Source organism: Dasypus novemcinctus, chromosome X, assembly GCF_030445035.2.
Source record: "Dasypus novemcinctus isolate mDasNov1 chromosome X, mDasNov1.1.hap2, whole genome shotgun sequence".
Taxonomy (NCBI): Eukaryota; Metazoa; Chordata; class Mammalia; order Cingulata; family Dasypodidae; genus Dasypus; species Dasypus novemcinctus.
The window spans coordinates 81,844,106-81,855,665 of record NC_080704.1 but is presented as its reverse complement, the minus strand read 5'-3'; the positions used below and the strand labels follow the sequence as shown (position 1 = coordinate 81,855,665).

General features: G+C 34.9%; 1 protein-coding gene across 6 annotated transcripts in view; it reads right to left on the bottom strand.

Moving 5' to 3' along the window:
* CHIC1 (cysteine rich hydrophobic domain 1) overlaps positions 1-11,560 on the bottom strand; it is a 113,596-nt gene that overhangs the window by 16,564 nt on the left and 85,472 nt on the right. Inside the window, exon 6 of one of the 6 annotated variants that reach the window (XM_004470802.3) lies at positions 4,424-10,972. The exons of the other annotated variants lie outside the window; for them this stretch is intronic. Within the exon in view, the coding sequence (XP_004470859.1) occupies positions 10,922-10,972 (51 nt within the window). The 3' untranslated portion in view covers positions 4,424-10,921. Of the gene's footprint in view, positions 1-4,423; positions 10,973-11,560 lie in introns of those variants that run through there. 6 annotated transcript variants of the gene reach the window in all.

Here is an 11,560-nt window from a genome sequence, read left to right as displayed (position 1 = left end):
TAGAAACAATAATACCATGACTTGATAACTTTCCAGCCCTGTTACGTATTACCTTACTTAATCTTAACAATTCTGTTATGTATGTGTAATTACTCCTGTTTTACAAAAGGAGAAACCAAAGGCTAAAAGATTGTCCAAAGAGGAATATGGCAGGCAGGAAATGTAACATCAGGTCTACTAAATCCAGTGCTCCTTTACTCTGCACCATGGCTGCCTCCCCAGAATGGGAAGCCTTCTTGGGGGAATGGGAAGTAACCCTGTAAGGATCCAGAATACGGTAAAAATTATGTGAGGCAGGGTTTCATACACAGATTTTTACAGGCAAAATTTAGCTTAAAATCTGTCAAGTGAAACAGTGAGAAGACATGACCATTGACGTCTGTGGTTGAGGTTTGGGAAAGGAGAGTAGGGAGGTTGCATTCCTATTCAATTGCTGAAAGGTGAGAGGGAGTACTTACAGACCAATCCAAATTTTATTTGCTGATATTTTCTATTGAGCTATCAGAGACCTGTAAATCATAGAATTTGAAAGCTGGTGGCTTCCTTCAAGGGATAGCAAGCACTGACTTTTAAGGGCAGCTCTGGAAGGCTGGAGATTGATGGTGCTCCATTTGACTTCAGAAAATTTAAAAAGCATACTTTTAGCTGCTGAGGACGGCAGTGTGAGTTCTTCAATTTTTGCCAGCATCCCACCCCAATTAGCACTCTAAGTAGTGTGTCTCTCTGTTAATTCCTGCTCTTAATTTTCCCCATTTATCCAGAAGATAGATATATTGAAAAAGATTCTGCGTGTTATATTTCCCATGTCTCTCCTAAAGCAATTTTGCAATATATATCAAGAGTCATAAAGAGTTCATACATGGGAAGCGGATTTGGCTCAACTGGTAGAGCATCTGACCTGTGTGGTAAGCTGGCACATGCACAGTGCTGATGCACGCAGGGGTATCCCCCACATAGGGGAGCCCCATGCGCAAGGAGTGCACCCATAAGGAGAACCGCCCTGTGTGAAAAAGTGCAGCCTGTCCAGGAGTGGTGCCGCACACACAGAGAGCAGATGCAGCAAAATGATGCAACAAAAAGAAACACAAATTCCCAGTGCCACAAGAATACAAGCGGACACAGAAGAACACACAGTGAATGGACACAGAGAGCAGACAATGGGGGGGGGGGGGGAGGGAGAAATAAAAAATAAAAAAATCTTAAAAAGAAAAGAGTTCATACACTTTCACCCAAATGTTAATTTATAAGACTCTTTCTTAAGGAAATTATCAGATTCAGGTAAAAATTTGTGTGTAAGGATGTTTGTAAAGATATTATTTATAATAACAATACACTGACAACAGAGTACATACTGAACACTTAGGAAATGATTAGATTATGGTATACCCATATAATTTACTGTTTTATAACCCGAACTTAGTTTCAAAGAGTACATACTGATATTTTAAGTATAAAAAGGATGCAATATATAGTATATACAGTATAATTAGATACATAAAAACTGCAATGCAATGTAAAGATACTAAAATGTTGACAGATGGTGGGACTGTGGGAGATTTTATTTTACTCTTCATGCTTATTTCTATTTCTTAAATTTTCTAACATAAGGAAGTGTTTTTAAAATAAAGAAAAATTCTCTTAATGGCAGTTCTTCTCACAAATTGGGTTTAATCTATTTTTAAAACATCTCTAGATTTTATTAACATAGATTTTGTTAAATTTAGTGTGAGAAAAGGAAAACAATAGGTAAACAGTCCTATCTAACTTTTTAAAAAAGTGTTTGCTTTATAGATTCTTACAAAGAGTTATTACAGTAGCATCACCTTTGGCAATACTACCCTTGAGAGCTAACAAGGCTAGTACTGCTTTTTGTTGAAAGGGTATGAAGTAAAGACCAGCTCTAAAATAATGTGTTGGTCTTCCTTGATTGTGGATATTCTCCACAAGGAGGAGCCTGTGATGCCAATATTCTATTTGGAAGAGTGACATGTTTAACCTGTTTCATAAACACAATCCACTCATCATCATACACAAATCTTCAAAGACATGATGATTCCAAATGCACCAATGTTATAGAACCATATTATGGAAACTCAGAATGTCAGAATTAGATGAGACCTTAGAGATCACCTAGCTTAGAGATCATGAAATCAAGTGCTCAATAATCATCAGGTAACAGTGAATGAAGTAGGTCATTGGTAAGAAAACACTTCCTATCCACAAAGGATAATATACTCACTCCCACCCCGCTCCACACACATTGCTGTATCTATCTATCTACATCTCTATCTCTACAGCCATCATGGTCAATAGTGGAAACCATGGCTAATACTCAGCTCTAGCTGATTTTAAGTAATTATTTATTTTTAAGTGTACTTTTTTGAAGATACATAGATTACACAAAATGTTACATTAAGACATATAAGAAGTTCCTATAGATCCCATTCCCCCCATTCCTTCCACATGAAGCAACTTCTTTCATCGGTGCAGTACATTAACTGCATTCGATGAATACATTTTGGAGCACTGTTACACAGTATAGATTATAGTTTACATTGCAGTTTAGTCCCTCCCAGTCCACTCAGTGTGCTATGGAAGGATATATAATGTCCTGCATCTGCCCCTGCAATATCACTCAGGAGAACTCCAAGTGCTGAAAATGCCATCTCACACCTTTTTCCCTCTCCCTGCCTTCAGCAACTCCGTGGCCAGTCTCCACATAAATGATATAATTTCTTCCATTGCTAAAGCTACAATAATTCTATAGTAGAATACCAGTAAGTCCACTCTAATCCATATTTTATTCTTACATCCTGTGGACCCTGGGATGGTGATGTCCACTCCACCTCTAAATTGAGAGGGGACTTAGATCCCACATAGCCAATGGATGGAATTCTCCTGCTTGCAACTGTACATTCTTGGTTCCTTAGTGTGGTGACTGAACATCCTCAACTCTTTGTTAGCTGACCTGGGTAAGTAAAATGACCTGGAGAGTAGGTGTTGTAACTCTGCTGAGGCTCAGGGCCCAGCTGGCACATGGACTGTCCAGAGATTCAATCTGGCTGATTGTTGATGTGGGATTTTTCAAGAGAAGAAATAAATCTGGATGTCTATGGGAATTCTCTTAAGTGCTGGCAAATTGTTTAGAATGTGTGAAAAAAAATCAGCAGGTCGTGTCTGTGGGCACGATCTGGCTTAGTTGGTAACCTTAATCTAACCCAACCCCTTATTTTTGGGAGGATGGACAAAATAAAGCTCACACAGTATCCTAATTTGTTCCAGAGGCCAGGGAGATTAGTGACAGAATAGGGATTACAACCCAAGACTTCCTAGTAATTACAATTGGAGAGCTCTAGTACCCCCTAAAGAATTTCCTACAATTGTGTAAGTGAAGCATCCCATGAAATGTTAAATATTATTTGATGGCAGATTTAAAAGCGAGTGGCTTCTGACCTCAATAATATAATGTAAATGTGTTTTCCACATGTATACCCTTCACATCTAAAATGTCATCCATGGAAAGTAGATATGTTTCCCCACCCAGACAGTAGTTTTAAAAAGAATTTTAAAACATTATGTAATTTCTGTGTAGGTTTAAATGTATCATCTCTGCTTCAACATTTTGAAATTAGAAGTTCATATGAAATATTCAGCTCAATTACCAAAGATACTGGAAAAGTTTTTCTTATGCTGTGTTTTGCATTTTTGCTGAATTTGCAAAAATTTGACATGCTTTAAAATACTGCACGTTTAATAAGCTGAGCAGTAATTCAAGTACAGGATGTTAACACTTGAATTTTTTACACAATCTGTTGACAATGCATAAAATCTTGTCAAACGGCTTTACATTTTGTTAAGTCCTTGCATTAAAAATTTAGGCCAATCCAAGTAGATGATTAAATATGCAAAACACAAATGGGTCTGAGTTGGAGAATAAATCCATTGAAATTCTAAATATATATACACACACACACACACATACATAGTTTGTAAAATGTGGTTGTAAAAAATTTATGCTTAATAAGGTGGAACTTACTCGGCTACATATATTTTAATTTTGTAGTTCACAGGTAAGCCTGCAAGGTAGGATGCAAAATCATTTAGAAACTACTTTCTACTTAGCTACAATGCCAAACATGGGGCACAAGATAGGTTTCCAAAGCCAAAAGCAAACATAGAGCATGAATTACTTACAGGATCAGACATACCACTAGCAAATGTGGAAGGGGACAATAAGGAGAACACAAATTTTAAAAGGAAGCCCCAAGTATTTACCTTACAGTAATGAAAACATAGGGAAGGAAGATGCACCAAAGAACACACAATTCATCAACATAGATTTGAGCTTTATTTTAATTTTGCATCCTGAGATGATAAAATTTTATATCTGACAAGTGAACATCAACAAAAGCATCAGTGAAAGTTTCAGAGGCAGGTAACCTTTATTTTGGCACAGCTATATATAGATTGAGTTCTTCCAGGTGAATCACTCCAGGACTTAAGGGAGAAAAATGAATTCATTCAACAGGCTACATAACTATACAAGATGCATCAAAGTTCTTGGTTTGGATAGGCATATTCACTATTATTCTTTTCCAGTAAAGCTGTCTTAAGAGGAATACTCAGCCAAAATATGGAAATACTAGGCTTTTCAACTATATGTTTTGATCAATGCCTACTTTCCAGCTACCCGGATTTCCTGTTCTTACAGCCAAGACTTATATCCGTCTGTGGTTAGTCCAAAGATTGTAAACTAGCTTGTAGATTATATAATTTCAGACATTTATAACTTGTTTCAAAGTTCTGGCATTAAAAATCTTTAAACAGTATTTACTTACTAGAAAAACGGAAAATCAAAACAATTAAGCCAATATAGAAACAAACAATGCAGATAAGCTGGAATAAAAAAAAGAACATTTGAGAAATTATTGCCTTGACTCATCATTTTGAGTTTATACACAGAACTACTTTGAGATACATGACATTGATATTTAGTTCAATTCTAGAACATGACATTATAACATTTTCACATTTGCAATCCTTTGTGTATGTATGATTTACACATACACACCCAAATAAATTAACTCAGCTATATCCTGAAACAGAAAAAAATTGAAGGCAAATTCTAACCTGATGTAATATAGTCCAGTCTAGTGCACACACACATATGCATCTAACATTATTCAGGAAAAAATTATGCATTCTGTGGAAATGGTCAAATAGTCTTAGTTCCTTTATAACAGTGGTGCCCAACATGTTAACTGTAAGTCTCCTTTATTGTTTTCCCCTCCCATGTTTTTCAAGTACTTTGTTTACCAAATTGCATGTAATAATAGGCTTTCTCATTTTTATTAATCAAAGGCAAAACTGCCAGTCACAACTTCTGATAAGCATTAAGACAGACTTAAAATACTAGCAATATGCAAGGAAATTCAGTGTCTTAGTTGGCTTATTCAGAAGAAATACTATTAAGTATATGATTTCTAGTGTACTTTAAAAAAAAATTATCTCTCCCCTTCCCTACCCTCCCACCCGCCAGTTGTCTGATCTCTGTGTCCATTTGCTGTGTGTTCTTTTGTGTCACTTATATTCTTGTCAGCGGCACTGGGAATCTGTGTCTTTTGTTGCATCATCTTGCTGTGTCAGTGCTCCGTGTGTGTGGTGCCACTACTGGGCAGGCTGCGCTTTTTTCACGCTGGGTGGCTCTCCTTAGGGGGTGCACTCCTTGTGCGTGGGACTCCCCTATGTGGGGACACCCCTGTGTGCATGGCACTCCTTGTGCGCATCAGCACGGCACGTGGGCCAGCATGTCACACGGGTCAGGAGGCCTTGGGTTTGAACCCTGGACCTCCCATGTGGTAGGTGGATGCTCTATCTGTTGAGCCAAATCTGCTTCCCTCTAGTACACTTTTTGAACTATTGGAAAAAGGCTCAAGGATGTCTTAGTTGCTATCTTCATTAGCCCCAAAGTGGGAACTAAATGTTTACATATACCTACTTTGCCTCCCTAAATCAAGTATTAACATAACACAATTGCCCATGTTGAACACACAGGGGATTAATAACAAAATTTGCTAATAAAAAATAGTTCAACTGCAGCACTCATTCTGAAGGGGTTGAATGAACAAGAAAACAACATGGATTTAAAGGAATCTATTCAGAAATTACACAATTATGATATTCATTTTATCTTTCAGTCAACTTCAAAAGCACACTAATATATGAAAGATAATCTCAATTCCCCTGTGAGGTAGGTCCAGATTATTGTCCCCATTTCAATGGTGGGGACATGAGGTACAGAGAAATCAAGCAGCAGCGCTAAAAATTAAACCAGAAGTAACTTGGGTTTGGATGCATATCAATTTCCTAATAGTATCAATTTGTGCCAATAGACTTTTTTCAGGGTGTGTAACTTGATAAGAAGCAGATGCTGGATAGGATATGAATCTCTTAATACATAAATGTCAAAGTGGGCCCTTCCATATATCCATTATTGTCAGTTATAAGTCTTGCCTGAATACCAGTTATAGCTACAGTCAAATTCCACAAAGGCAAAACCCACAGCCCTTAGCCCCAGTTCCCAGGGAAACCACATTCATTCTTGATCACCTTGGAGGGGCTGAGGTCTAGGAGGCATCAGATTCTTTGAGTCTGCATGATATGAACACACATCAGCTAGCAGCCAGTAGGCAAATATTAAACTTTTACCATGTGCAAGGCACTGTGAGAGTTTCCACCAAGGGTAGTAGATCTCAGAATAATCATTCCAAGATTTTATAGACTAAAAACTTCCTAAGGATTCCTAGAACCAGAGAATGTTTTCTGTCTAGTTCTAGGTTCAACCCCATGATTTTACAAATGAAGACACTGAGACTTATGTAATTTAAGTGACTTGCCTGAAACCTACCATATTAGGTCATTTTCTCATATGAATTTGACATAGTGCAAAGAAAATGAGACATTCTCAAGTTAACACCATCAAAATAAAAAGGCTGGCTCAGATTCAAGAAAGGAAAATTTGGGCCTAATTTAAATGAATCTCACAAATTTTTATTAATCTTACAAATTAGTAAAAAGTAGTTCCACTATGTGAAACTTATCCAATTAATCAGGTGTGCACAATTTCTATAATCTCCCAAATTAATATAGTAAATCCTAGGGAAATATTGTTTGGAGACTTTATGTTCAAGTAGTGAGGTTTGATTTTTAAGTGGCAGTTTATTTGTAAACAAAATTAAAATGGTAATGACCTTTTTTTAAGCACTTAGACATTTGGGGGAAACCCTATTTGCTCATAGATTATTAAATGTTACTGAAATTTAAATTATGAATAAACAAGAATAAATTTAAAATGGTATAGTATTAAAATAAATATTCACACAATTTAAGTAATTACTCAGACATTAGTGTTTATAGATCATAATATAAATAGAATGTACAATAAATATGTGAGTTTTGGAAGGGTTTCAATCAAAGATCACTGTCCTTCCAGAACCATGTTAAACGAAATGTTTACTAACATTAGAAGGATACTAGTTCATGTGAGTGGCTGATAGTTCTATTCTGTAATATTTTGACAATAATACATTACATGATTGGAGAAAACAAGGAAATGGGCTTTGAATTAAAAAAAAAGAAATACAATACACTAATGAACTATTCATTAAACGTAAAGATTTCATTAAAAAAGATTAAAAGTGCGATTTTTAATCTCATGACCTACAAATTCATTCACTTTCTTCCTTCAGCATAATATGTTAGCGTTGTTCAAAAAAGACAAGGCACTTTTCCACCTACTTCTAATATCTGATGACAATAGGCTCTTTCCTAAGTTAACACAGAGGATAGGAGGGAACAAATGGTAGGGAACATGTCTGGAATCAAGTTTATAATCTGTAAATAACACCTATATTTGTTATTAATACTACACACACTATTAGCCTTCTGAAAAAGCTTAAAAATGACTGATGGATCAGTGTATTAAATCAGAATCTTGGGCCAAATGAGAAGCAATCAAACATCATCTATAAAGAAGTGAAACTCACACTGAAATAAAGATGAAGTGGCACATATCAGAAATCAAAGTCTGTTTTCATTATGTCCCAAACCTTCCCTGTAAGGGTGAAGCTGAAAAGATATAGAGCTTATTCCATTTTATACACAATTTAGGTGGGAAAGTTTGAGAAAGAAGAGTTTTAACTTGTAATCTCCAAGTCTTGTGAGATTAATGTACTTTGGCAAATGTATGTTATTTTCTCTGGAAAGTACAGCAGCAGGTTTCATAAAGGAAAATTATGTGACAAAGAATTTCAAAATTACTTTCTTCAATCTAAAAACAACTTCACAAAAATATTTTACTAACCTAATGGAAAAATCTAAGAATGTTCTATCCTGAGGATTAAAAAATAAAACTCAAAAGAGGAGGAATTAAATACCACAGTGTGCTCTGTCATTTCAGTAGTCACTGTTTCTAATTTCATTTAAAAGAAAATACCCCCCCCCAATAATTACTCCAAAATACCCAACTGCTAAATGGGTCCCTCCGAGGGAAAACAGTTTGAAATAGCAGTCACATAGGAGAGAAAAAAGAAAATTGGGTATTTTCTGGGTAGTTCAAGAAAATAAGATGAGTCAACTAGCATAAAGAACAATAAAATTATATTTAAGAGTGATTGAAGGAGATTTTAAAATTAAGTTTACACATGCTGGCAAATGGTTTTTATGACAAATAATATTTTCATATTGTCACCTCCAGAAACAACACTATTCCTCCAGAAACATACTGTCATCTCCAAAAACACTCTATTACTGTCTCAATATTTGTTTCATGGAAACAATCCACTACTTCCTAGAGTTCTTTGAGCAAAACCAAGTGTGATTTATACATGTAGAAAAAAGTTACTATGACCACAACATGGGCAAATTCTAAGCTAACAGAAAAAATGAAATTTTAAGGGTTGACACATAAAAGCAATTATTCTATCAGTGATAATTATAAATTTTGCACTATGCTGGAAAGCAATTTTTGTATTAAAATGTCACAGTTTGAAGCACCACGGATAACAATTTCCCCCCGACAGCTATAAAACAAAACATTTGGTATACATTTTCAGAGGTTTCCACCTCGTCTAAAGAAGTACAACTTGAATTGTGCAGCAGAAAGAAGCATGATACTTGCAGGCATACACAATATATTAAAAGTTAGAGACTATGAGTGGCTGGATGGCATGGGGGTAGTGGAGCTGTACAGAGGGAGGTGGAAAAGTGTGCAAACAATTAGAATCATATATTAAATACTATCTCCTTGTCCCCTCATTTTTAACTGGTCAAAGACTGTGGATTCTAAAGCAGGCACAAATCTTAAAAGTAGCTTAAAAGGGCTTGACCTTGTATGAAAAAAAAAAAGATTGTCCTCTTCACTGGGATGAATGTTTGCCTAAAATGTTTACTAAAAGCAATATGAATAAGATGACAGATAAAATATTCACTCCCAGATAGTTTTAATCTATTTTAGTACTATATATTACAAATAATGCCTACAAAGAGGCATACATTTGTAGTTGAATTAACAGGATATAAATAAAGCTTTCATGATTGAAAAAAAATTAAATTCCATGAGAGTTAGTGTGTGGTACACTAATTTTAACTGTAAGGAGAAACACCAGTGAAATAGCTACATATGTGGTAAATTTATAAACTAATAATACTATTGTTTAAACACTTGTATTTCCTCATTAATAATATCCAAATTTTTAAAAAGATCCTCAAAAAGAGGATTTAGAATATTTTATTAACTACCAACCAGCCACTCGTTATTCTTTAGGTGCAACTGCTTTCCCCAAGTAGAACGTCAGATCTCCAGAAAGGTATTAGTGGTAGCTTTCATGGAGGTCTAGAAATCTCTTAAGACATTTGAAATCTTAAAACATTCTTTAAAGGGCATAGTTGTGAGTATTTTCAAGAGGGAGAGGATACATAAAGGAAAAAAAATGAGTGATTGTAGGGCTGAGATGTTTCAGATGCCAAAGGAATTCCTTTGGTGGTGGGAGTGGGGAGCAAAATGAGAATTATTAAATTAAATGAAAAAAAAAACAGGCTAAAAAAATAAGATTCTTCATTTCAGGTGCAATGCAGAACATCTTGGGTAACTACTTAAATTTTAAGCCATTTTTTTACAAAGGGCAATCCTGCCCTACACCCTGAAATTTTTAACACACTTATTATGGCTTTGCCATAAAACGGCATGTTAATGGTCTATACATTCAAAAGGATGCTTGCAAATTTCATTCATATTTAGATCTATGCAGAATTGTTGGCAATACAGTAAGAGTAATATTACATTTTGTAAACATAGCATACCACATTTTACATTATGCAGAGAGATAATATTTACAGGTCTTTAGGTGATTAAATCCTTTATACACTAGCATAAGTGATAATTTAGCAAAGTGCAGGACAAAACCAGTGCTATTAATTGCATGTCCTTTAAAAGCAGATTAGAGTAAAATCATTTCTAAAAGCTACCAAAGCTTATTTAAACGTGTCCAGCAAGGGATTACAGAGCATAGATAGTCTGGAAAAAGGCTGCATATTTAGAAACAGTGTGAAAATTATAAGGCCGCATGCGCAAAACAAGTTTTTTTTGACCACCAGCAGTGATGTTTTATCTTTAGTGACCAATTATGTATGTGTGCGTGTGTAAAAATTGAGGGTGCAAAATACAAGCCTTATTTAACATAAAAAAAGATGTGCAAACTTTCTTCTTAAATGAACACAAATAAAAGAGAGTGAGGAGAATATTCTACCATTATAAAGAATAATTTGAACACAGCAAAGGAGACCATCTTCATTCCAAAATCTACAAGGCACTAAGGGTGGGAAATGACGGGTAACACACAGAAGTGTGACTGAATAAAATTCCTCAGTCAGGTCGGAATATGGGATATTTTGGTAAGAATTCTATTAGAATTACCTGAAAAAGAAAAACAAACAAGAATATATTGACAAAATAATTTTATTTTAGTATCATTTATGTATAACCCCGACTGTCTATAACTACTTTTCACAGGACTACGTTTTGATACTGCACAATAAAGTCAGTGAACTATATTAACTAGAATTATATAAAGAACTTACTACAAGTTATTTCTAGATTGGCAATTAAACTAGAAAACATAACCACTTACTGTAGTGGACAGTTTTTATTGCCTGATTTATAATAAATATTTGTTTAGGTTAATAAAAGAAAATCCTACTACATTATCATGTATCCCCCACGATTTCTTTCAGTTGAGAAGGGATCATATTGTGTAATACTGATTAGAAAAGATACATTGTATTATATCTATATATATTTCCAATTAAAGCAGCTGATATTGAGTATTAATATCTTTAACAGGTTGTTGTGAAAAATAATAAAGTATCCAAATGGACTAAAACACTTTAATGACAGAAAGGTTTAGAAATGTAATAATAAAAATTTAAGATATTTTTGAGTGTTTTGTCTACAGCGGATTTTAGATTTGTGGTCATTTGTACTTTTTTTCAAAATGATTTAAAG